General features: G+C 36.9%; 1 protein-coding gene across 4 annotated transcripts in view; it reads right to left on the bottom strand.

Annotated features, from left to right (window-relative positions):
• Positions 1–631: 631 nt before the first annotated feature.
• Positions 632–25,394, bottom strand: part of Opa1 (OPA1 mitochondrial dynamin like GTPase) — a 72,936-nt gene continuing 48,173 nt past the window's right edge. For all 4 annotated transcript variants that reach the window (XM_090344001.1, XM_090344013.1, XM_090344009.1 and 1 more), the window contains 2 exons: positions 5,441–5,515; positions 632–2,798 (listed from right to left, as the gene is read on the bottom strand). In XM_090344001.1, coding sequence (XP_090200127.1) covers positions 5,451–5,515 — 65 coding nt within the window. In that variant the 3' untranslated portion in view covers positions 632–2,798; positions 5,441–5,450. The remainder of the gene's footprint in view (positions 2,799–5,440; positions 5,516–25,394) is intronic.

The raw sequence follows: 25,394 nt of genomic DNA, 5'->3' as shown, positions 1-25,394 counted from the left end.
CTGTCAGATACAATCAAAATAAATAAATATGAAATTAGTAAGCAGCTAAGGAATTTTTCAATTAAACCCATACTCTGAATCTTTCAAGAGATATTCTGTTATTCCCTGGGATGGCCTCAAGTTCATGATCTTCCTGCCTTGGCCTCCCCAGTAGTGGAATCACAGGCATATACCACCACGTATTCTGCGTCTCACATACAAACATCTCCAACCGTATGGCTAGGAAGCACCACTTTGTAATGTTTCTTAGGTACTTTTATTCCTTTTGGTTTTTTGTTTTTGCATTTGATTATTATATGATTTGTAGGAAGGAGTGCCCTGGATGAAAGCCTGGAAAATGAGGCTACTACAAGGATGATAATTAAATGAGAAAGGCTAATTGTGCCTCCAGATCAGCCATTTGAACTGAGGTGAGAACCATACTACACATTTCCTACTGCGTGCAGTCTATACATACTGACTTCTAAGTCATATCCTCATCAATTAATTTGTCTTTGATGTACTCGATTCTCTGCAAAGTCTGACATGATAAACAGATGATTACTTGTTGTATCTTGACTAGCTGATTATTTCTTAAATTTTAAGTTTGAGTCATTTGTAGTACTTGAACTATAGACACAACACACAGTACTTACTGTTGAGACTGAATTTTATTATTTCTTTTCATAACAACTGCAATTCATAAATACCTGATGTTCAAGGTGGGGGGCGGGGAGAATACTTAGTATGAGTTCGGCTAAAAGCAAACAAAACAACAATAACAAAAAGCCAATCCATGAAAGAAGCTGTACTGTCGAGGGGATAAGGAGTGTGAAAGAAATGACGTTTTTAAAATTTTTTTTAAATATAACATTTTTATCAGCAATTTATATTTAAGTTACAATACTGATTCTCTCACAGGATTGAAGGTTCTCCTCTTTCAGTTAAAAGAAAAAGCAAAATTTACGGAAAGGGATGTGGTAAAATGACTCCCTAACTCCAGTATTTGGTGTAGAAGGAAATCTGCAGAAATATGGCTGAGGGCCTTTTTCTATCCATAGTTTACAGAAACAAACCTAGGCTATTTCTTTACTCCTTTAGAGGCGGATGTGTACTTGTAAGGGGTGTTTTGAGCTGCACGTTGTGATGTGGGCTCCAGGGAGGAGGGTTGCTGTGGTCATCCCGGCCTGCCAGGGCTTACCCCAGGAGACCAGCTCCTAATCTTGATGTAGACTATCGCAGAGCTCCGTGCCCTTTCTGCTTTCTGACCTAAAAGAAAGCTGGAAATGTCTTTGACCTCTCATCTACCAAACAATGTACACCGCTGCTTGCTGCAAAAACAGGATCTTCCTATCTGGTAGTTTAAATTAAATATTTGTATTTACTGAACTATCTTGTGACATTCTCCACCCATGCATACTGTCAAACTATGAAGGATCACAATGAAGAATGGATTCAGATAAAAGAAAGAAACAATTGGGGGGAAGCAGAAAATCGTTACCAAAAACAATCCCTGAAGAACTAGAGTCTGTTCTTGATCTTTACTCAGTGTAAATTGTAAAATAAAAACTCGTGAAGTGAGCATGTTTCATTAGCATAACAAAGCCTTAAGAAACAGCAGAAGAGAAAGTTAACTAAGTTAAAAATAAGTTAAAAGTTAAGTTAAAATGGTGTATTTCTTTTTTTAAGTCTTAATAAAACAAGTTTATATAAAACATGAAAATGTTGGAAAACCATTCTTGTACTTGAACTGCAATGAATTAACTTTAAATTTTGTTCTAATTTTCACCTGAGCAATGTTGAACATTATTTTGTTGAAAGAATTTCTATTTAAAATGGTGGGAGGTGAGGGAGCAGCACGGTACTGCAGTTTTTGTCTAACAAGTCTACACCCCAGATTCAATCCCCTGTACTTCCTGACCCGCCCCCCGCCAAAAAAAAAAAAAAAGCCACAGAATTAGAAAGCCTTTTCCTGATGTCTAAATATTTGACAATATTCTAAATGACATCAGTCAATTGATTATCCTTAATCTTGTCCATTCCCTGCAATGGGCTTCTGTCAATAGGAAAAAAAAATCCCTACTACGAACAGAAAGCCCAACTTAAGTACACAATATTCAAAATAAATTACTTCTGAATGGATAGTGAGTGTGGAAAAATATCAACTGAAGGTAAGCTGCTACTAACCACTTTATAAACAATTTCTAAGCTAGCAATCAAAGCTGTTTTTTTTTTTTTCATTGATTACACACCGACTTGTTAAAATACAGATTTATCTATCAGAAGGTCTTCCCTTAATCATTTTCCCCTCCCTTTAGGTACAGAGTACAAACTGAATTAACAGTCAACTAATACCTGGGAAAAGAACACCATAGTTACAGATGATGACTTAGCAGGCTACTATCATTTTATATACAAATGATAACTTAAAAAAAGTTGTATTCCAAAGTGACTAGCATTCTATTTCTGGAAAAGACACAGTGAGTACCATGGAGAAGGAATTACACTAGTGCTGCCATAAATAAGACAGCAACGTAGAGAGCAAGTTTCCTATCTTCAAGGACTAGCTGGAGTGGCCAGCCCAATTATATTACACCAATCTGTCACATTGGTACAATCACATAGGATGATAATGCCATTTTTACTGTTCTTCCATTCAAAAGGCAGCTAAGGGCCAAAGTGCCTGAAACACACATGAATTATTTTCCCCTATGACTTTATTGTATGTTTAGGAAAGTAGAATAGCAGAAGGAAGAGAGGCAGGACAAAAGACGGACGTTTCGTTTCTTCAGATGTATGTAGAGGCAGTTATGAGGATTCTGTAAAAATAAATAATTTGATAAATTTATGTCTGGGAAAACAAATGCAGCTTTTCTCAACAAACTTTACTGCATGATCATAAAAAAATTGAAGCCTATCTCAGTTTGCTAATTTTGTTAAAATCACTCTTAAATCACCTATCACAAAGTATTAGCAAAATTTTTATCTAACTTATTAAACTTTTTAATCTAACAAAATCAGTTGGTAAAAAAAGACTCTTCATGGTTATGTTAGTTAATAGTTAAACAGTTAAAGATGTTTATTATAAAAGCAAAATTTTCAGGCTGAAGAAGTCTACCTATGTTGAAATTGAAATAGAGAAACTATTCTTTGAGAAGCTTGGTTAACTTTTATAAAGAGAAGCTGGGATACTACTCTGCAGGATTTAGTAGATCTGCAGGGTACAAACACATCATTTGTCCAGTTCAGAGACACTCTGAAAAAGTCCAGAGTCATAGAGCACATGATTTGGTCATAAAGCAAAGAGTTGGGAGACAAGAAGAGCTCGGATCTTTTCCCTATGCTCAGGGCTTAGGTGCACTGGTATTACCACTATTTGCCTCTTCCTGAACTGCTCTTGGGGTACACACTCTGAAGAAAAAAAGGCATACCCCTAGAAGCAATTGCAACTATAGATATTAGACCATGAACAGCTTAGAGAATAGGTATTAACCACTACGTAAGACCTCACCTCAATCAGTGACATGAGCCTGTCATGCCAGCTAAGCAGGAGGTTGAGATTGGGAGAGGAACATTTTTGGCACAAAGGTTCTTAGGGTCCTATCTCAACAAAAGGAGCCGAGTGTGGTGGTATGCATGTCATTCCAGCTATAGGAAACTTAAATAGGAGCATAACAGCCTAACGGTCCAGGCTAGTTTGGGGGAAAAGTGAGACCTTCATCTCAGTGGTAAACAGAGTAATAAGGGCAAGAGGCGTGGTTCAAGTAGTAGAACAAATAGCAACGATTCCTAGTAATTCTCATCACTAGGATGATACTGATATACTTTCTGGGTGTAAAATAAAATTTCAAGCACTGAAGGTACAGAAAACATTTACAAATATTGACACTTATACAAGCACAATATCTTTTTTGGCTTATGTTAAAGATATTATATATATATATGTTATATGTATTATTCGGGGGGGTTGTGGGGTTGGTTGTGGGGCTTGAACTCTGGGCCTGGGTGCTGTCCCTAAGCTCTTCAGCTCAAGGCTAGTGCTCTACCACTTGAGCCACAGTGCCATTTCCAGTTTCTAGGGGTTAATTGGAGATAAGAGTCTCACAGACTTTAGTGCCCAGGCTGGCTTTGAATCCTGGATCCTCAGATCTCAGCGTCTTGAGTAGCTAAAATTACAGGAGTGAGCCACTGACAGCAGGCTGATATTCTCTCTCTTTTTTTTTTTTGCCAGTCCTGGACTCGAACTCAGGACCTGAGCACTATCCTTGGACAGTCCTACTTCCTCGGTCTCTCCAAGCTCCTCTTGGAAATATTTCAATAAGTGACAATGGCTTAGTCATAGCAGTTTTCTTTTCTCAACTGAAAGCAAATGACTTATCAATTATAATTCCTCAATGATAATTAACAATTGAAAATATACTGAGGGAAGTTCTTAACTATGTATCTTATGAGAAACATGCCTAGAATGGCAGATTATAGAACAGTCCAAAGGGACAATAAACTTAAAGAAAAAAAAAGGTACTGATTCTCTTTTAAAAAGTAGAGTCAGGCAAAGGATTCCTCAAATGTATAACTATGTAATAAGCTGAATATACATTTACACAATTACTATGACCACGAGGAATAATGATAGCCACAGTTCAACCCCTCAATGCAGTAAGTGTGTCACTTACTGTAAAGTCTCTTAGCTCATCATTTACCTTGCTTCTGCCTGAAGTGTGTTTTAGAAAATATTTTTAGCGGGGCCGGGAGTTTGGTGGTAGAGTGCTTGCCTAGCATGCACGAAGATCCAGGTTTGTTGGGAGCCAGAGTGGAATCAAACTGTACCTTGATTTGCATCAGGCAATGGCTTTATTGTCTTATTGTTTTCTGGCCTTATTCTATGTAAATGACCTGAGATTTACCATATGAATGTAACACCTGGAAGTTCCCTGAGTCTGAAGAAGGGAAGAAGCTGGAGTGAAAAATAAACGGCAGTCTTTTCCTGGACTGCAGACATCCCGGACCCGGTGTGTCTGTCTCTCTTCTATTTCTTCCTAGTCCTTGCCCCCTATTTCAGGAACCCCAATCTGCGAACCCTGGTTTGCTGCCGGCTGGCCCCGGCACAGGTTCGATTCCTTGGTACCACATACGTAGAAAAAAAGCTGGAAGTGGTGCTGAGGCTCAAGTGGTAGAGCTCTAGCCTTGAGAAAGTCCAAGGATAGTGCTCAGGCCCTGATCTCAAGCCCAGGTCTGGCAAAAAAAAAAAAAAAAAAAAAAAAAAAAAAAAAAAAATATATATATATATATATATATATATTTAGCTTGGACAAAGGAAATCAAACATTAGAAGGAACCGTATAGTTTCAGAGATTCATGCCACTAAAATAATTACATCCTAAAAAGCAGGCTAGAGACAACAGAATAAACTAGTAAGAAAAATTTAAATATAAGTTATGTTAAAAGCAGAACTTTTACTCACTTAATACAATTTACTTCTCCTGATGAAGCGCCTCAATGAAAGCATCTAGTTTTTCTTGAATCTCTCTAACTTTCTCTAGGGAGATAAAAAGAAATAATAAATTAGTTAACTAAAAACAAACCTATTCTGCAAATGCACTGCACATCACCAGAGATGATTATTTGATAATCTCATATTCAACTATCTGAAGGAAAAAAAATTAGTCTCAGTACACCATCCAAGATGGAATAGTGTGCAGATGGCTCAGAGTAGCAGGGCTCAGAAATCCTGTGGAATGGAAGAGAGAGGCAGCCACAGATACTCTAGAGCTCTAGGAATAGTTGTTGACTCTTTCAGAGAAAACACACATACAGATGTATATATTAGTATGTACATGATCACTTGAGTAGATTCTCAGAACCTCTGAAGCTCTCAAGGATTCATAGTTAGCAATATCTGCAAAAGGAAAATAAGACATTTTTACCAATTAAAATTATATAGGTGGGGCATTTAACTAGTCTTAGGCAGGGAAATGATTTGTAAATAAAAAGTAACGGGAAAAGTTACCCAGAAAAGATCAACAACCATAAGTGGAAAATGAATTGTACACCTGGATTCATATATCAATATGTCATCAAACTAAAAAGACAAAATGGAACTTATTACAACAAGGAGGAACAATAATTCCTTGAAAATATCTTATGGGAAAGCACTTTCCCAGGTATGAATGTAACTTGCAAATACCAGAGTCACTCAAGGTAGATCTTTAAATTTAATTGATTAAAAAATGTCCATGTCTAAAGACTTACACAGTTTATAATTTCTCTGGAATGCATATATTCTACACAAATATGAGTTATTCTTAAATGTGGAAAAGTCATGATTTATATTACTTTGTTGTAACTTAAAATACTGATTCTATTATAACATGATCACAGATGTTTTTGTTCTTTAAACACAGTTTAACCTAGTAATGGGAATTATCAATTGCAATGTTAACTGGTTCAGAGCTGATACAGAAGTAAAACTGGCAAAAACTGCTTTGTACCCATAGTTCAGTCCTAGAAGAAGCATTTACTCTTCTACAGTTATATCTTTTACAATTCAAGTAAATAGCCTTTGGAGATATAAGTATCCCTTACTGACAAGTATACACTAAAAGGAAAAATTTCCCTCTTAGTGAATTATTATTACCATGGCTAGAATGTAAGAAAGTCTCCCATGGTTATATGTAGAGATAACTTTTCCATATTCTTGGTATTTGAAAAATCTTGGTATTAGATTAAGATTAGTATAAATCTGAAAGGAAGTTGCTCTTGTTTTAATCAAAATACTTTTTGAGAAAACATGGCTATAGTCACTCTTTACATGAAAGATTAAGTTAGAGAAACTAGACAAGGGATTCCAATCCATCCCTAAAGTATACTCTACATTTTGGTATGCTGGCTTCTTTTAAATAGCAGTCAAACTAGTAAACTAAGCTTTTTACATATAAGGCCAAATTGTTAGTTTGCATTAATTCATTTAGCTGAATATTAGTTGCTTAGAAACAGATAAACTGTTTTTGTTCATTTGTGGAAGCTAGACCCAGAAGACATATTCATAGACATGAAAGTACATACATATACCATATACACAGTATTTACACATGGATAAACTTATCGTCTGACTGATCATTTATAAGATGGAGAAGGGGAGTAGGAAAAAGAGTAATTTTGAGATATCTTGCAACTACAGATAAAAGTAGCATAAAGGACCACCATAAAAGCTGTGAATGAATAGGAGCTCCAGGGAAGGGAAAGAGAAAGGCTGTTGTGAGGGTGGTACTAACAAGATGGGGTTAGGCTAACAAGGATGGAAGAGGATAAATACCTTCAAAATACATAGAAAGTATGATAGAGAAAAAATTCCAAAGAAACTTGTTGTGTTACGGGGATAAGGAAGAGGGGAGAGATTTATTGGAATATACTGTATTTATATACAATATATAACAATGAAATCCCCTTTGTAAAGCTAATATATACTGATAAAAAAGAGATGAACTTTTTCAATCCATAGTTACAACAATTTCATGTAAGTACAGTTCTTCAGCCATTTTCTTTTCTTTGTAAAGATGAGAAGGTCAAGGAAAAAGTTTTGTAAATTGTGTTATACTTTTAGAATGGATGGGTCTTAAAGGAAAAACTAAACAAACTAGCTAACTTGAAAAGCATAGCAAACCTGGAAAGCCCAAACAGGTGTTTAGAGCCACAGCAGTAACTCTAACCGCTTCATTGAAAAATATTTCCACCCGGGGACACTGTACCTTATGAGGTGGAAACAATCCAATTTCACTTCATGATTTAAGTGAGCAGCTGTAAGGATGTACAGCTGTGGAACCTGGGCACCACTAATGGCCTCCATCCTCAGCTGGGCAGACCACGCACAGGTGAGGACCTCAGAAGCACCACGAGAGCTGTCTATACTGAAAGATACTGGGCAGCAGATGTCCAAAGCAGAAAGGTCTCACTTCCTTATGCTTTTAATAGGTTGACTTTTTTTTTTTAACAAGTGAGAATAAAAGGATTATTATATGAAAACCATAGAACTAAAAAAAAGTTAAAAGTTCCTTTTTAAAATGCTACAATCTGGGGGCAGAGTGCTTGCCTAGCATGCACAAAGCTCTAGGTTCGATTCCTTGGTGCCACATACACAGAAAAGGCCATTAAGTGGTGCTGTAACTCAAGTGTAGTAGAGCATTAGCCTTGAGAAAACCCAAGGACAGTGCCAAGGCCTTGAGTTCAAGCTCCACGACTGGCTAAAAAAAAAAAAAGTTATAATCCAGGTGGGTCCTGGTGGATCACATGTCTAATTGTAGCTACTCAGGAGGCTGAGATCTGAGAATCGCAGTTTAAAACCAGTTTGAAGCAAAAAGTTGGACTGGAAGTATGGCTCAAGTGGTAGACTGCCAGTCCAAGAGAAAAAGTAGAGTGCACATGTGAGCATACACACACATACACACACACACACACACACACACACACACACACACACACACACACACACACACACACACACACACATTAGACTAAAAGGATAAAATACTGGCATATCTTAACCCTCTCAAAAGTAAGTAACTGGAAGTAATGGGAAGTAAGTTACTAGAGTAATGGGAATGGGCAGTGTGAAGGAATGGAAGTGTTACAAGAAAAAAGCAGTTGTCAAGAAGACAGTCATTCTGGTACCACCTAAAGAATCTGTCTTCACTGGATGATGGGCTTGATGGAGAAATGTGGGGCACAGAAGAGATTTCACATCTGAGGAGCATTCCTGGCTTGTTCTCGCACTGGGGAGCTTAGACACTGACATTTCACTTGGTCCTCATTTGGCCCTGTAGCTGTCTTAACTGAAGATGAGACTGTCAGGACTGGAGGGGTCAGCCCTGTCTGTGCTCCAGACTCGCACGTGGATCTGCAAGCCGAGGCGAGGCCGAGTCCAAACAGTACCACAAAAGATGGTACTACTTTAACTTTACTTGTATATATCACCCTTTTATGTAAGATCATGTGTCCTCTGATAAAAATCAGGAATATAGGTGCAGATCAACATGGTTAATAATAAAGCAAACATCTTTTCCAAACTTAAGTATTTATACCGAACATTCATAGCTAAAGAATACTTCTCAGTTTTGTGACCTGCTTGATAAATTAAACCTACTAAGCAAGAAAAGGATTAATAAACTATTTCTGTTACAAAACTCTACATGTAGTGAGTACATTATCTACTTTCTATTTACCCAATGTTTACCTAAAAGATGAATTATTTCAAACATCAATTCATTGTGCTTCTTGATTGTTTCATGACTATTCCAATAATCCCCGACTCATAAACTGCCAGTCTCAGTGAATGAAGTATCTTCTCTTTATCCTCTCTTCAAATGCGTTAACACCCATTTACATTTTGGCTCTTTTCATCTCCACATAAAACGATACTGCTGCTCCCAATTACTTTTTAAGGCTTCTGATATTTGCTCTAGAAGTCTCAAATATAAACTAATCTGTAATTATGTTTTGAATACACTGAATACTAAAAGGCCAAGCCTGGGAGAACATTAACTTTAGTGGTTACTAACAGTTGAGAATGGGAACAAAGGATCACATACAAAACACTACCACGTGTACCAAACTAGACTTTTTATAACTTGTGATGTTTTCAAAGAGAGCATAAAGAAACAAGCTGCGAACTAGTGTAGTATATTTCAAGCAAACCCCACATCCAACATATCCAAATGTACCTTGACACGTTTCTAACACATTGCAGAAGCACTTGATACCATGCCTCAAGCACATTGTAGTGAGATTTGCTGTAACAAGCCGTTCTCCAAAAGGCTGAAAATTAAGCTGTTCTGGAAAAGGTTTGCTTTTTATTAGACAATTATACTCCATAAGTGCTCCTTACAAACTCAGCATTTAAAGGAATCTATGATATGGGGAAATAGGATAGTTGAATAGCTTCAGCAAATAAATAAAAAAATAAATAAATTAAATGTAAAAAGTGCCCCTTTCTGGAGCTGACCCTTTAAAAGATGAACTTGGTGTTTGTATATGTGTGTGTTGATCAATATAGCATCATCTTCTGAGTCTTGGACTAGTTTCTTCCCTTTGCCCCTATAAAAAGACATGATTATTTAAAACTGATTCACTTATGAAAACAAACAGAACACTTCTGCTCCTTCTGAAAAATGGAGTAATTTCTTCATTAGGAAAAATTAATTCATATATTTTGAGGGGATGGGGGAAGTTGGGAGATGGGAGAGAATGGTTGAGATCAAGATGCATTGTGTCCATAAAGTGACATGCTTAGTTAAAATCCCTTTGTGCAACTACTTAAAATAAAGAAAAATAATAAAGATGGGCAATATTTCAAAATTTGAGCTTCTAGACTTTAGATATCTGTGAAGGCTAGGCTGTTTCCAATCAAATGCTGAAGGGAAAGTTGTTGTTTGGGCTAGAATTATATCCACTCTAACTGCCACTTATTTAGGTTGATTTGGAGTGGCAGTTGGTAGCTAGATGAAAATTACATTGGTATAAACAAAATCTAAAACAGTGTATTGGTCAGCTTTCTGTTGCTGGGACAAGGTATCTGAAAAAAAAAATCAACTTAAGAGTTATTTTGGCTCTTGGTTTCAGAGGCTTTACTGGTTCACAGTCTTTTCCTGTTGTTTATGGCAGAATCTTATGGCAGTTGTGTGTGGTGCACAGTTGCTTACTTCTTGGTCAGGAAGCAGAATGACCTGGAAAGGAAGGGGCTGGGGACAAGATCTATTTTCAAGGGCAAGTCCTCAGTGCTCTACTTCCTCCAATTAGGGACCTCCTCCTAGAGGTTCAAGCATCTCCCAATAAAGCTGTAGGGAAGCACATGGTCTTAGGGTACATTTCAGAATCAAACCACAACATAGAGCTTTCAAAGGGAGATATAATACTGAAAAGCTGGATGAAAAATTTTAACAAGTAATTCCCGATATAACCCATGATAGCAAGTGAACAGATATTTTATATCATTTTAATAAAGGAGAATATAGTAATATATATCTACCTAGGTCTACTAGTTTCAAAATAATGAATCAGTTGTAAAATACTGTGACACTTTGCCATTATCTTTATAACAATAAAGCCTTAAACTGTAGTTTGTCTATAGTGAGGGAATATATCCCAAATTAATGCCTCTAGTAATTTAAAATTTAGATTGAAATGAAACATTCTGACTCACATGCTTACAATTTTAAAAGCTTTCCTAACTTGTCTTTTGCCAAATTACTCTCACAGTGCTATGTGATCCATTTTGAAAGCATCAATTTTATAATTTCTCCCCTAAGATCAATGTAGGAATCAATGTAAAAAATTATATGAATTATCTATCTACTTAGCAAAAAGTTTGTCATTTAAAACCATACATCTGGGCCAGGAGTTTGGCCTAGTAGTAGAGTGCTTGCCTAGCATGCACCAAGACCTGGGTTCAATTCCTCGGTATCACATACATAGAAAAAAAGCTGGAAGTGGTGCTGTGGCTCAAGTGGTAGAGCTCTAACCTTGAGAAAGCCCAAGGACAGTGCTTAGGCCTTGAGTTCAAGCCCCAGGACTGGAAGAAAAAACAAGAAACAAAACACACACACACACACACACACACACACCCCATATCCCAGCACCAACCCTAGCATAAAACTTGCTGTTATACATGTTCACGAATATTATCCATTGTTCATATCAACCATTCGTAGTTATCTGCCTTAACCAAACTATCGTTACAGATAACCACTAAAAAGCATTTGCTTTATGACCCAAACAACCCATGCAACACAGTATATCTGTTGACTATATAAACAACTTAAGAGTGATTTGTGAATAAGTTCAACTTTAAATTTTTTTAGACTCTGAATGGAAATACTGTTATAGATCCTTTAGGCTAATATAATAAAAACTTCTTCAAACACTTCTTATATATCTTGAATCCTGTTCTCTAAAAGACTGGCATGACTGAACATGGAGAAAAACCTTATATTCAAGTTTTTTTTTTTTTTTTGCTAGTCCTGGGCTTGAGCTCAGGGCCTGAGTCCTGTCCTTGGACTTTCTCAAGGCTAGCGCTCTACCACTTGAGCCTCAGCACCACTTCTGGCTTTTTTCTATGTATGTGGTACTGAGGAATCGAACCCCGGTCTTCGTGCATGCTAGGCAAACACTCAACCACTAGGCCAAACTCCCGGCCCGATATTCAAGTTTTTATGAACTTCTTAAGGGGGTGGCAAGTCAACTGCAACTAACTATTAGTAATTATGGATTGGCCTTTCTTAACAACCATTCCAGGTTCTTGCAAATGTCAGGAGAACCTTTGGCTACTTGACACTAAAAGGCTCAGACTAAGAATGTGAGCTATATTATTTTTTTTTTTTTTCCAGTCCTGGGCTTGAGCTCAGGGCCTGAGCGCTGTCCTTGGACTTTTTCAAGGCTAGAGCTCTACCACTTCAGCCACAGCACCACTTCCGGCTTTTTTTCTATGTATGTGGTACCGAGGAAACGAACCCTGGTCTTCATGCATGCTAGGCAAGCACTCTACCACTAGGCCAAACTCCCAGCCCCTATTCATTGTTTTTAAGTTACATTTTATCTTCTGATAAGCCAAATGAAATAGCTACATATTTAGAGTACATAATTTTGATTTCTTTCAGAATTGCTTATGTTGAGGAACATTATAATAAAGAACTCCATGAAATTCATGATTATATGCAATCATTTGGTTCTGTTTGGTTTGTTTCTTTGTGCCAGTCCTGGGCCTTGAACTCAGGGCCAGAGTACTGTCCTTGGACTTTCTCAAAGCTCCATCACTTGAGCTAGAGCACCACTTCCAGTTTTTTCTATGTATGTGGTACCAAGGAATCAAACTCAGGTTTTTGTGCATGCTAGGCAAGGACTCTACCACAGGGCCAAACTCCCAGCCCACCATTTGTTTTTTTACATGGGTCACTCAGTGTCCTTTTTGAGAGGACAGCAAGTGAGGTATTTTGGCTTCACAAATACCATGATCCAGGTAACCAGTTTGCTTTTCCTCCCATGTGACTCAGTTACTTTAATTCCAGCAAAGTAACAGAGCCCATTTTCCTTTCATTTGCCTAGATTTTCTCTTGTTTTCCAGCCAGCATTTTCACTGAAGTAGGAACATTTGTCTTCTGCAGAGAACAGATGTTTGCAAGCTGCTTCAAATCTTTGTTTTGGGGATAGATCAGAAAAGTAATGAAGAAACTAATAACCTTGTTTGTAGAAGATATACTATTAGCTAGGATGATCACACCATACATCGGAACATTTTATGGTTTTGCTTTGTGAGTGAGTGTGTGTGTGTGTGTGTGTGTGTGTGTGTGCACATGCACGCCAACCCTGGGGCTTGAACTCAGGGCTTGGGTGCTGTCCCTAAGCTTCTGCACTAGTGCTTTACCTCAAGTCATGGCTCTACTTCCAGGCTCTCTCCACCCACCGCTTCCCCAGTGAATAATTTCTCCCCTGATTACTTGGATAAAAGTCTCATGGATTCTTGCCCTGGATGGCTTAGAACCTTGGTCCTCAGATCTCAGCCTCCTAAGTAGCTAGGGTTACAAGCGTGAGCCACCAGCCCTTAGCACAGTTGTGCTTTTCAAATCAGTAATTTAAGAACATTCTCTAGGGCAGAGGTGGGGCTGATAATATCTGTCACATTGAAAAACTGTGTTTGCTCAATTCTTGGAAAACCAAATGTTATAAATATCTATAGAATTTACTCCCATCAACAGAAGAAACACAATGAATTTTTATAGGATTTATAACCATTTTTTTCTAGTAAAAACCAAATGGGTTAAGATTATCTATTTTGAATTATTTTATATCAGTATATAAAATGCTCCAAATTATTCCTATCATCTCAAGTTATGACCAAAAAACATAGTTTTTTTAAATAGGCTAATTGTTGATAATACTTGGATTTATTCCCTTGTAAGAATATCATGTAGGGTTGAATATTTTTCTTTCAATCGTATAGGAAAATCTAAATACCAACAACATCAAAAAATATGATTTAGGGGCAGGGAGTTTGGCCTAGTGGTAGAGTGCTTGCCTAGCATGCACGAAGACCTAGGTTTGCTTCCTTAGTACCACATACATAGAAGTGGTGCTGAGGTTCAAGTGGTAGAGCTCTAGCCCTGAGAAAGTCCAAGCACAGTGCTCCAGACCTTGAGCTCAAGCCCAGGACTGGCAAAAAAAACATATCTATATATCTATATATAATACATATTCATATATATATGATTTAGGCAACTAACTGCAACAACTAAAAGTCATTAACATTTCTGCCTTAATAAATTAAATCTGCCTTTAGAACATTCATTTGGTCTCTATTTTACCCTCTTCCTAGTCTTAAAAATATATACTAGTCTGAATTTTGTTAGGAGTAATATTAAACCATTTTAGGAAAAGGAAAACCACCCAGGCAGCCTTTAATGAGATAGGGCGTCATTTATCACCTGTAATGACAGATTTATAAGAAGAGGGTTCCTTCTGTTCCTTTAAGACTGCAAAACAGATGGGAAGTGAATGGACAGTCAATGGGACAAGAAAACTCATGGGAGGTGCTGCTGTATGTATGTTCCCAGCATAAAAAAGAGGTCAAGATTGTAACTGCATGACTGGGTCCTGGAAAGGGTCTTTCTTCAAGCTGTTACAAAGACAAACGCTGTTCCTCATCCTGCTGTCAAACTGTTATAAATATTGGTTTGTCAAAAGACCTTCAGTGTTAAAACTCTAAAAAGGCGACAGGACAGATGAATGAATTACGAGAACGATTTTTAAAGTCAGCTCATTAATGTAACTTTAAAAGTATAAGGAAAATAAGAACAGAATATCATTCTGATTTAAGAGTCGAGCTAAAGAGTAATGGAAAAAATTACATGTTGAAACAAATTTTAAACTGAGATGAATGCAAAAAGGAAGAAAAATATATCTCTTAAGGCAAGGGGATGGAATCTTACTAGACATAGCATAAAGAGAACAGGCAATCATGCCTGTTATGCTAACTGCAAGTTCTGTTACTTATCACAACTACATCACAGGGCAGTATAAAAAATAATTGGTACAAGTTGAGCCTCCCTCATCTGAAATGTCTGGGACCACAGTGGTGCTGTGGCTAGTGGTAGATTGCCAAGTATTCATGAAGCCTGGGGTTTAATTCCGACCACTAACAAAAACAAAGTAAGAAATTAATTATAAACAAGAGTCCTTTATTTATAAGAGACATGTTGAAATTGTTACATCTGCCACCACAGTATCCAGAACACATCCGATCTCATTTGAAATGTTTGAGACCACAAGTATTTCAGATTTTGTAGATTTTTGGGTTCTGGAATATTGGCTTAGACTTTACTGAGTTGAATATTTGTAGAATTGGTATTAACTACCAATCTGAAAAAATGTAAAATCCAAATCTCAAGACACTATCACATCAGTTCTTAAAAAGTTTCTAATATTGGAGTATTTAGGATTAGGAATCCTCAACCTACATTGGTTCAGTAAGTCAGAATAAGGGTCAGAAAAAGGAAAATAACTTCAGAATTGATTCTACATAGTGAAGAAGGAAATCACTTTTTTTTTTTGTGCTGGTCCTGGGGTTTGAACTCAGGAGCTGGGCACTGTCTTAGAGCTTTTTGCTCAAGGCTAGCATTCTATCACTTAAGCCACAGTTCCACTTCTGACATTTTATTGGTTAACTGGAAAGAAGAATCTCACAGAATTTCCTGCTTGCGTTAGCTTTGAACTGTGAACCTCAGATCTTAGCTTCCTGAGTAGTTAGGATTAGAGGCGTGAGCCACTGATTTCTGCTCAAAAACTACTTTTAAAAATGAAAACAGAGTTTCCCTTTTTCTGTAGAAAAAGAAAATCACAAAATTAAGATAGCAAGGAGAATATATAGATAAGCAATTGGCACTATTACTTTTATTTCTATTAGTGCTACGGTTTCTCGGAATGAGTATTTTGAACTAAGTTGATATTAAGAAACAGAAGCAAAATCTAGCCTACTCTGAAAGATGAGAAGCTACAAAAAAAGGCATGGGGTACAAGAGGAAGTTAACCAAAGGGCACCTCATGAAAGTGGTGCTGCAGAAATTGTACCCTAAGGGCAGTCAAGACTCTGCTTAGCTGTTAAGGTACACTAGCAACCTCTTACTTTTTAAATGTTGCCAATTGCATTCTCTAAGTTTCTGCAACCCATATTTATTAGTTTTGTGATAATGGAAAAAGAAATTTAAAGAAGCACTACAATTCTGGTAGTATACCTGGTAAAGTTCTGTCTGAAGACTGATCTATGCAAATGACTTTTGTAGAAATTGGTGCAATGAAAAGAGAGACTAATAAAACTGATTTTTTTTCTTTTTGCCAGTCCTGGGGCTTGAACTAAGGGCCTGAGCATTGTCCTTGGGCCTTTTTCTCAAGGTTGGAGCTCTACCACTTGAGCCACAGTACTACTTCTGGCTTCTTTTCTTATGTATGTGGAACCCAGGTCTTCCTGCATGCTAGGCTCACTCTTACTACTAGGTCACACTCCTGGCCCCCCAAACTGAAATTCTTGACTAGGAAACATGCAGATTGAAAAAGCTGTTTTAAGAAAAAATTAAAATGGATTTTCTGTATCCAGGAGGTAACAATAAACATGAAAAATACATTATCTAAAATGAGCGGAACAAGTTTGAAAATTTCATTCACTCAAGTAATATTTCAAGACCTCGTTTCAGGAAATGAGAAGACTTATATTTGGATTCAAATCACTGAGGAGGATGCCCAATTATCATGTAGTCCATACAATGTCTCTTGTACTACAACCAACAAGAGATTGTACAGGTAAAATATCTATCATTTTAAAAACAGAGCATATCATATGTTAGTTATTCCCACCAATTGGATAATAAAGATTATTAGAAATGTACTTCACAAAGGTTACTAGTTTAATGTGTATACATATATCAATTCTTCAAGAGTTCTTGCTCCTTAAAGAATTCATATCTTGTCTAACCTTATTTTTTCTAATGTTACATAGGCCAATGGATTGTTTTATAAACAGATTTAGCTTTCTATTACTAGATTCAAGTTTTTCATCTTAAAAATGGGAGACCTCACAAAAACATAAAAATGAAATAGTAAAATGAAATTTACTAATACTTTGAATTTTATTTAGTTTTTGTAAATTTTATTTATGAATTTTATTTTTTGTTTCTCATGAAAAAAGTAGAAACATTTTTAAAAGGGAAAACAGATTTTAGTATATTATATACAGGAAATATATTTTATATAGTATATATTTACATATATACGAAATATATATTTATATAGTATACATGTACTACATATAGTATATATTAGATATTATATATAAATATATATTTTAGATTTTAGTATATTCCTTGGACTTTTAAAAAAATCCAGAATATTTGCACAATAGCACTAAATCAATTTATTTTAAAATGATACATTTCAAATTCCACCCATAGATTATTGAACAAAAACTTTAAAAAACTTATTTTTAACTAGTTAAAACCCGAGTTTAGAGAACTTTGCTAAGTGTTGAGTACCAGCAGCCTTTAAATATGAAAAACAATCTTCTAATGTTATGCCACTTGATCAATATCCCTTAATTGTGACTTTAAAAAAGTAATATTTTCAGACCATGGAAAATATGTCTCATTCCTAAAGCATTCTGAGTGTAGATTTGCTCAGGGGTAACCTGGAAAGCTCAGTACCAAGGCCCTATCATAGGGAATGCTTGTATAAGTAACTACTTCTCTAACAGCAGGCTCCCCAAAGATTACTTTATTCTTTGTGTAAACTCTGTTCTTTTACACTACTTGTCTCATCTATGGAGAATCAAGATCAAATTCTTATATCTTTCTTAGCTGCATTATCAGTTTCACTTTACTTTGAAAAATACTCTGATAAAGGCAGAATTTTAAAAAATGCCTTGAGGGGCCGGGAGTTTGGCCTAGTGGTAGAGTGCTTGCCTAGCATTCATGAAGACCCGGGTTTGATTCCTCGGTACCACATACATAGAAAAAAGCCGGAAGTGGTGCTGAGGCTCTGAGGCTCAAGTGGTAGAGCTCTAGCCTTGAGAAAGTCCAAGGACAGTGCTCAGGCCCTGAGCTCAAGCCCAGGACTGGCAAAAAAAAAAAAAAAAAAAAAAAAAAATGCCTTGAAGAGTTTTTTAACTGTAGTGAAGGGAAATACTAACTCTTCCCCTTTCAAACACACACATTTCTACTAATAACCATTTCAAAACATACTTGAATGTCAAGGAGAACAAGTACCTTTGAATATATACATTTGAATAGGTTTAAAACTTCCTAGCAAACATGAAGACTTATTACAGCCTTTCAGTGGAGGGAATGAAGTGAAATCAGGTGATCAGTGGTGCTCTAGCATACAGCTGAGGGAAAGTTAACAGGCTGTGAGGAAGGCAGAGCTAGGTACCTGGAGTCATCCTGTTGTTCCATACAGAAACAAGAGGGAACTTGTAAGGAAGATAGACTAGAAGAAAGGGTGCTGACAAAGGGAAGAGTTAGCTTCCAATCTTTCCTTTTTTAATCAGTACTAAAAGGGGGAAGGCAAAGCCTGGGCTAGAAGGTCATGATCACACACTGAATGTATTGTATTATAGCATGTAAGATATGGTGAACCTATGACTGAAACAAATCACTGGTGGGGTGGATCAGGCAGGAAAATATTTTCAGGCATAGAAGTATTTTTTTAAAATGATTATTCTGGTTGTCAGTGGTATAAGAGAATTGTAAGAGACAAAATAAAAAGGAAAACCAGGCCAGGTGCCTATGGCTCATGCTTGTAATCCTAGCTACTCAGGAAGATGAGATCTGAGGATCATGGTTCAAAGCTAGCCTGAGCATAAAAGTCCTGGTGAGACTTTTATCTTCAATTAAACACTCAAAAACCAGAAGTATCCCTGTAGCTCAAATGGTAGCACTCTACTCTTGAGTACAGAGACTCTTAGGGATAGTTCCCAGGCCTTGAGTTCAAGTCCTACAACCAATAAAAAAAAAGAAGGAAAGGAAAGGGGAACGGAAAGAGGGAAGGGGAAGGGGAGCAGGAGGGGAAGGAGAAGGGGAGGGGCGGGAGAGGGAAGAGGAAAGGAAGGGGAAGGGAAAGCGAAGAAAAGGGAAAGGTAAGGGAGGAAGGGAAGGAAGACGGAAGGGAAGATAGCCAGGAGTGGTGGGGTATGCTTGTCATGGTAGCACTAGGGAGGCTGAGGCAGGAGAAACATTAGTGACAGGCCAGCCAGGGTTATATAACATCACCCTGTGTCAAATAAACCAAAAGAAAATCCAACAGGAGATAAAGATAAAGGGAAAAAGAACGTGGAGACAGTAACTAGAGTGCTGAAACATTAAAAGAGGCAAAGAACATACTACCAAGCAGGGGTACACATGATCTATGAGACTGTGGTCCTGTAACACAATGAGGTTCCTTCCAGGCAGCTTATTACACTTTGTGAGGGTGCCTTTTTTGGGGTCCCCTTCAGGATTATTTGGAACTCTACAACTCAGTGCTGCCTTCTCTTTTGTTAAATCTCTTGGAAACTAATTTTATTTAGGTAAGTCTACAGAAACAAAAATGAATACATTAGTGTACTTGGAATTCAAACAATCTAGCAAATTTTCAACAGACATATAATCAGATGCTGTAACAAAAAATATTTCAGTTTTACCCCAATTAATAAGACAACCCATTGACTTGCAGTAAAACTGAACAAATCTGGTTCAGGATAGGTGGTGATGCTTGGTGATAAGAATCACACATTCCTTTTTTGCAATTTTAAGTTGTAAATTCTTTCTGACAAGTTTTTTCAGTCCCACATTAGTTTAGGACTTCTACTTCTACTCACAACAACCCTCAAAGACAAAGCAGCATGGGCAAAGTTTAAGAACATTAAGTAACCAATGGTAACTGGACTAAAGGGCATACTGACATTTTTCTTCTCTCAGTGCATTAGAATAACATTGTTCTGGCTAGCTATGGGTCTATTTAGTGATGCCTTACCTGCTGTTTTATTCAAGTTTTAACATGGCATGAAGATGTAATTATCCTGTAAGTTAGAATGATTGTTGAGTCAGCGGAGGGCTCTTTTCAGAGTTAAGCAGGTATGGGAGATTCCTCTGTTAATATTAACTCTGGAAACAGCAGTCTTAATATTCTGCTGGTATTCCCTTTTTGTCCTAATTTCAAAAATGTGCCAATACATTTGTTTTCAGTCACTAAATAATATTAACTATAAAGAATGAACTGACCATTAGAAATGATCTCTGATAGTACAGACACAGTAACAAGAATCTCCCATCAGCAGTCTAAATTTCTAACTTTTAGCATTATGACCAATTCTCACAAAGACTAAGATTCTAAGGTTCTATCTTTGCTTCTTTCTAATTATCAAGAGAAAGCACAGGATGGAGGATAAGAAAAGGCTGGGAACGTGAAGAAACACAAAGAGGAGCCCCAACAGCATTGTATACTCCCAAGAGAAACAAACTTTAAGTTTCCAATAACAATTGCTTGCTGTCTGGGAGATGCTCAGGCATCAAACAATAAAGAACAGTCAACAGCGGCAAGAGGCCGAGCATGCTGCTGCCATTCCGGCTCTCTAATCCCTCTGAGCTCTAGTAAAAAGGCCAGCTGTTGCCACCTCGTGTAGGGAGTCAGCAGAGCAAATTAATTGCGGGAGGAGGGCAAGCTTAGGATATTGGAAAATTCTAATTTACCACCCTCTAGTTACACTGCGATCAGCATTAAGAATATCAAGCTATACTATTACAATAAGCCTGCACAATGGTTACCCAAGTAAAGGAATTTATCACTGTTTTCACATTTCCTTGGTAAATAGGAAGAAAAAGAAACTTGTTAGAAAACATTCAGACTACCAATATAATTCAATGAAAAGCCTAAACTTAAGACTAATGGCCACCTTGTTTGATTAAAGATGTAGTTTTTGGCATAGCTGGACTTTTAGACTCAACTTTGGGATGAGATTTTATGACTCGTGTGAACAAAACTGAAAATGGGTCTGCATTTCTGTCAACTTTTTAATTATGAAGGGACAGGACAAGAACCTATTTGGAACCATGCTGACAAGTCATATAAAGAAAAGCAATGGCCTTTAATCTACATAGTGGCTTCAGACACACTTTACAGTTCCTTTACTCAGATGTTTTATCAAATTTTTCATATGGTATAAATTCCCAAATTTTTGTGTCTTAGGAAGTAGCTAGGATGGAAAAAAAAACGAATCACATTTTCCAAGTGCTTAATCCCCATCCCCTATCTCTAATCCCAAAATCAGTATGGCACAATAACTAAAAGACCTAGGCTCAAATCTTGGCTTCACCACATCTATCTACATGTTTCCAAGGCTGCATTTCTTCCATTGTAAAAGACAAAAAACTATTTTTAAGAAGTCATTAGGGTGACTCAAATAAGAAGGTAATAGGGGTAATAGGAAAGGGATAAGAAAACAGTGACAAAGGTGGTGAATTCAACCACATGCACAACATGCATGGATGGGTATATCACAAGGAAACCCTTCTGAGCAATTAAATGGGCTAATGACAAAGCAAAAGAGTTAAAAACACTAAAAAATTAAGCTAAGCACTTTCTTGGCACATGACAAATACTCCAATTTTGATTCCCATCAATAAACAGTTCCCAGTTATGGCACAAAAATGAAAAGAATTTTGTGGTTAAAATAAGGAGGACAAGAATCAGTTTTTCCTTAGAAAAAGCAATCTAAATGATCATCAATGGCCCTTTAATTCCTGTTCTCTGATGACACAGAGAACAAAAAGTATAGCCTGGGCTGTGGTGAATAAGAATTAAGTAGAAGTCCACCCTGAACTATGAAACTAAAGCACCACTGGCTATTGTTACTCAGCTTCCTAGGTGGGGCAAGTGAGGGAAAACATGACAAGGAAAATTGGTGAAATGTTGTTCCTCCTACGCAATTCCTAAGATAGCAATCATAAAATCAGTCATAATAGGAAGAATAACTTTTGTCTCCCCAAAGACAGTATGTAAAAATTGTAGTCAGACTGCATACACTACTAAAAAGTTATGTAGGGAATGCAACGTAGCTCATCTAAATTAATGTTGCCTTTTTTTTTTTTTTTTTTTTTTGCCAGTCCTGGGCTTGAGCACTGTCCTTGGACTTTCTCAAGGTTAGAGCTCCACCACTTGAGCCTCAGCACCACTTCCGGCTTTTTTCTATGTATGTGGTACCAAGGAATCGAACCCGGGCCTTTGTGCATGCTAGGCAAGCACTTTAACCACTAGGCCAAATTCCTGGCCCCTAATGCTGATTTTTAATAGTTCACAATTAAAAGTTGCACAACTTAAAGGCTTCCCTTTCTCCCTCCACTTCCAAACACGATATACACACACTGACTTATCATGACGATATTACCATTAAAAAAATTCTTGACATCAGTCCCACTGCAAAATCAAAATAATCTTAGGAAGGTGGTAGTGAACCTATTTTAACATAGTTCTAAGTGTGGATACATGCTATTGAAAAAAAAAAGGAGCCAATGTAGCAATATGAGCTGTGTGTACATCTTACCAAACTATCCATGAGGTATCTCAAGTCTTTTGACATCTGCAGAGACCATGTTTTCAAGTCTCACATGACCCTGATCTATTCGTTATAAAAACAAGCAGTTAGCCAGGTGTTGGTGGCTTGAACCTGTAATCCCAGCTACTTGGGAGGCTGAGATCTGAGGATTGCAGTATAAACCCAGCCTGAAAGGAAAGTCCATGATCACCAACTAACTACCAGAAAACTGGAAATGGTACTGTGGATCAAAGTGTAGAGCACTAACACTAGCAAAAGACCTGAGGAGAATACTGAGTTCAAGCCTCACAACTAGAAAACAAACAAAACAAAAATCACAAATAGGTTCCTTAAAAAAAAAAAATATATATATATATATATATTTTCATGTGAGAAAAAATCTTAAGACATATAGAAAAGTAGGAATTTTTTTTCCCTTGAAACAGTCATTATGCTATATCACTTCCAAATATATTGTGACAACAAATATATTTTCTAGGTAATCCAAATTTATCAAGCAACTCTTCTCCCCTAAGCAAAACAACAACCAAAAAATCACCTCCCAAGTTTCACTGACTGCCTCATCAGTGTCCTTCAGACAAAAGGAGCCTGTATAGGATAGGACTGCATTTAATTTTCATGTCTTTTCACTTCTCTCAACCTGCATCAGTTCTCTAGTCTTTCCGTGTCTTACATGGTTTTAGTATACTTGAAGATTACCAACAAGTGATTTGTCTATTTAAATTTTTGGTGCCAGTTCCAAGACTCAAAATCAGAGCATCACGATCTTGCTAGGGTGGCTTACTCACAGCTGGTGCTCTACCACTTGAGCCATGCGGATGAAATCTCAAAACCTTTTTCTTTTTTTTTGCCAGTCCTAGGGCTTGAACTCAGGGTTTGGGCACTCTCCTTGAGCTTACTCAAGGCTAGTGCTCTACCACTTGAGCCGTAGCACCATTTCCAGTTTTTTCTGTATATGTGGTACCAAGGAGTTGAATCCAAGACTTTGTGCATGCTAGGCAAGCACTCTACTATTAGGCCATACTCCCGGTCCTCTCAAAAACTTTTGTTCCCAGGTGGCTTTGAAATACAATCCTTGAGGTCTTATTTGCCTAAGTAGTGGGATGATACACTGCCTGAGCCCCAGTACGTGGCCTAACAAGCTATTTTTGTAAATGATATTTTAATTTGGGTTTGTCTTATGTAAAATCTTAATTAAATTTAAGTTATACATCTTTAGTAACAATATCCTAGAAGTAATACAGGATCCTTCCCAGTATATCCTATAATATGACATATAGTTTTCACTTAAACATTACTAATGATTTTAGCTTTGGCAATTATCAGGTTTCTCTATTATGAAGTTACTCTTTCCCTTTTTCAATTAGTAAGTATTTTCTATGGAAATATTTTTATTTATTTTTTTGTTGGTCATGGGGCTTGGATTCTGGGCTTGTGTGCTGTTCCTGAGCTCTTCAGCTCAAAGCTATCGTCCTACTCCTTGAGTCACAGTGCCACTTGCGGCTTTCTAGTAGTTAATTGGAAGTAAGAGTTTCATGGTCTTTAGTGCCACACTGGCTTTGAACTACGATCCTCAGATCTCAGCCTCTTGAGTAGCTAGGATTATAGGCGTGAGCCTCCACATCCGGCTTGTGGAAATACTTTGTGTGATCATATTATTCTACTTTTTAGAACTAATTCTATTCTTTTATTTGTATCATACCAATTAATAAATTCCTACTTCATTTAATGATTTACAATGTTATTGTTTATTGTTATTGGATTCCATTTGGTCGGTAACAGCTTCAAGCAGCAGCTGCAATTTGTACCATCACTCTTCAAAAGCACTTCTTTATTTCTATACTCTAAGGTATTCTAATTGTACCCTGCCTTTCCCTTGCTCCAGCTACCTCCAAAGAGTTCTGGCTTATATGTGTGACTCCTCTTCTACTAAGTCTCCTGAAACAAGAAGGAGGCTTCTGTTGCAATTCCTCTCAACTCTAGTTTCATGGATTTAGCGCAATAATGAAAGTTGTATATTTTCCCTAGAATCCCAGAGAGTAATGTTCTATTTCGTATACATTCACCTTAAAGTATAATCAATAAATCTCCAGGTCACAAACGATCTAAAATCAGTTTAAAACTGTCAAAAAAATGAATGTATTTATCTCTACATTATACTACTCTATTAGTATTTTGAAATTGTAGTTAAGATTTTTTGATTGTCTCTCAAATTCTAACAGGCAATGTACTATGTTCTAAATGAATATGCAAAAAGCATATTAGAACCTCAGAGTTCACATCTTATAGTAGTGACTCCTAAACTTCAAAAGTTTTATGGCTGAAACCATGACCGTATTCTGAAGTATTAGGCCAAAGATAAACATTAGGGAAAGGCAGTCAAGACTTTTTCAACCACCAGACAAAGTCATGACTGGTCTCCATTAGCACAGCAGATGAATCGGAGTCAATGGTGAACACTTTGCTTCGAAAGACATTATTTGGAACATTAGCATCACTAGAATGTAATTTGTACAAAAGTAGTCAATTATTTCAATTGAGTAAAGTGACTATGTTCCCAGGAAAACCACAAGAGGAACATAGATAGCACTTGGCTTGACAGTGCACATATATATTTCAGTTAGTAATCCATTTTCTGTAAATAGTTACATTGGCAGTGGAAAATACCACTATTATTCAGGTTCTACTATAAAATATGGGGAAAGATATTCCTTTTTAATTACCTAACAGTATATATCTCACTGTTTGATAATCTGAGGGCTACAAAGGAGTTACAACATTGTGGGAGTGACATACCTTTCTT

This window comes from Megascapheus bottae, chromosome 1 (assembly GCF_031878675.1).
Source record: "Megascapheus bottae isolate mThoBot1 chromosome 1, mThoBot2.hap1, whole genome shotgun sequence".
In the NCBI taxonomy this organism is placed as follows: domain Eukaryota; kingdom Metazoa; phylum Chordata; class Mammalia; order Rodentia; family Geomyidae; genus Megascapheus; species Megascapheus bottae.
Note: the sequence above shows the minus strand (reverse complement) of the source record. Positions and strands in the feature narration are given on the sequence as shown.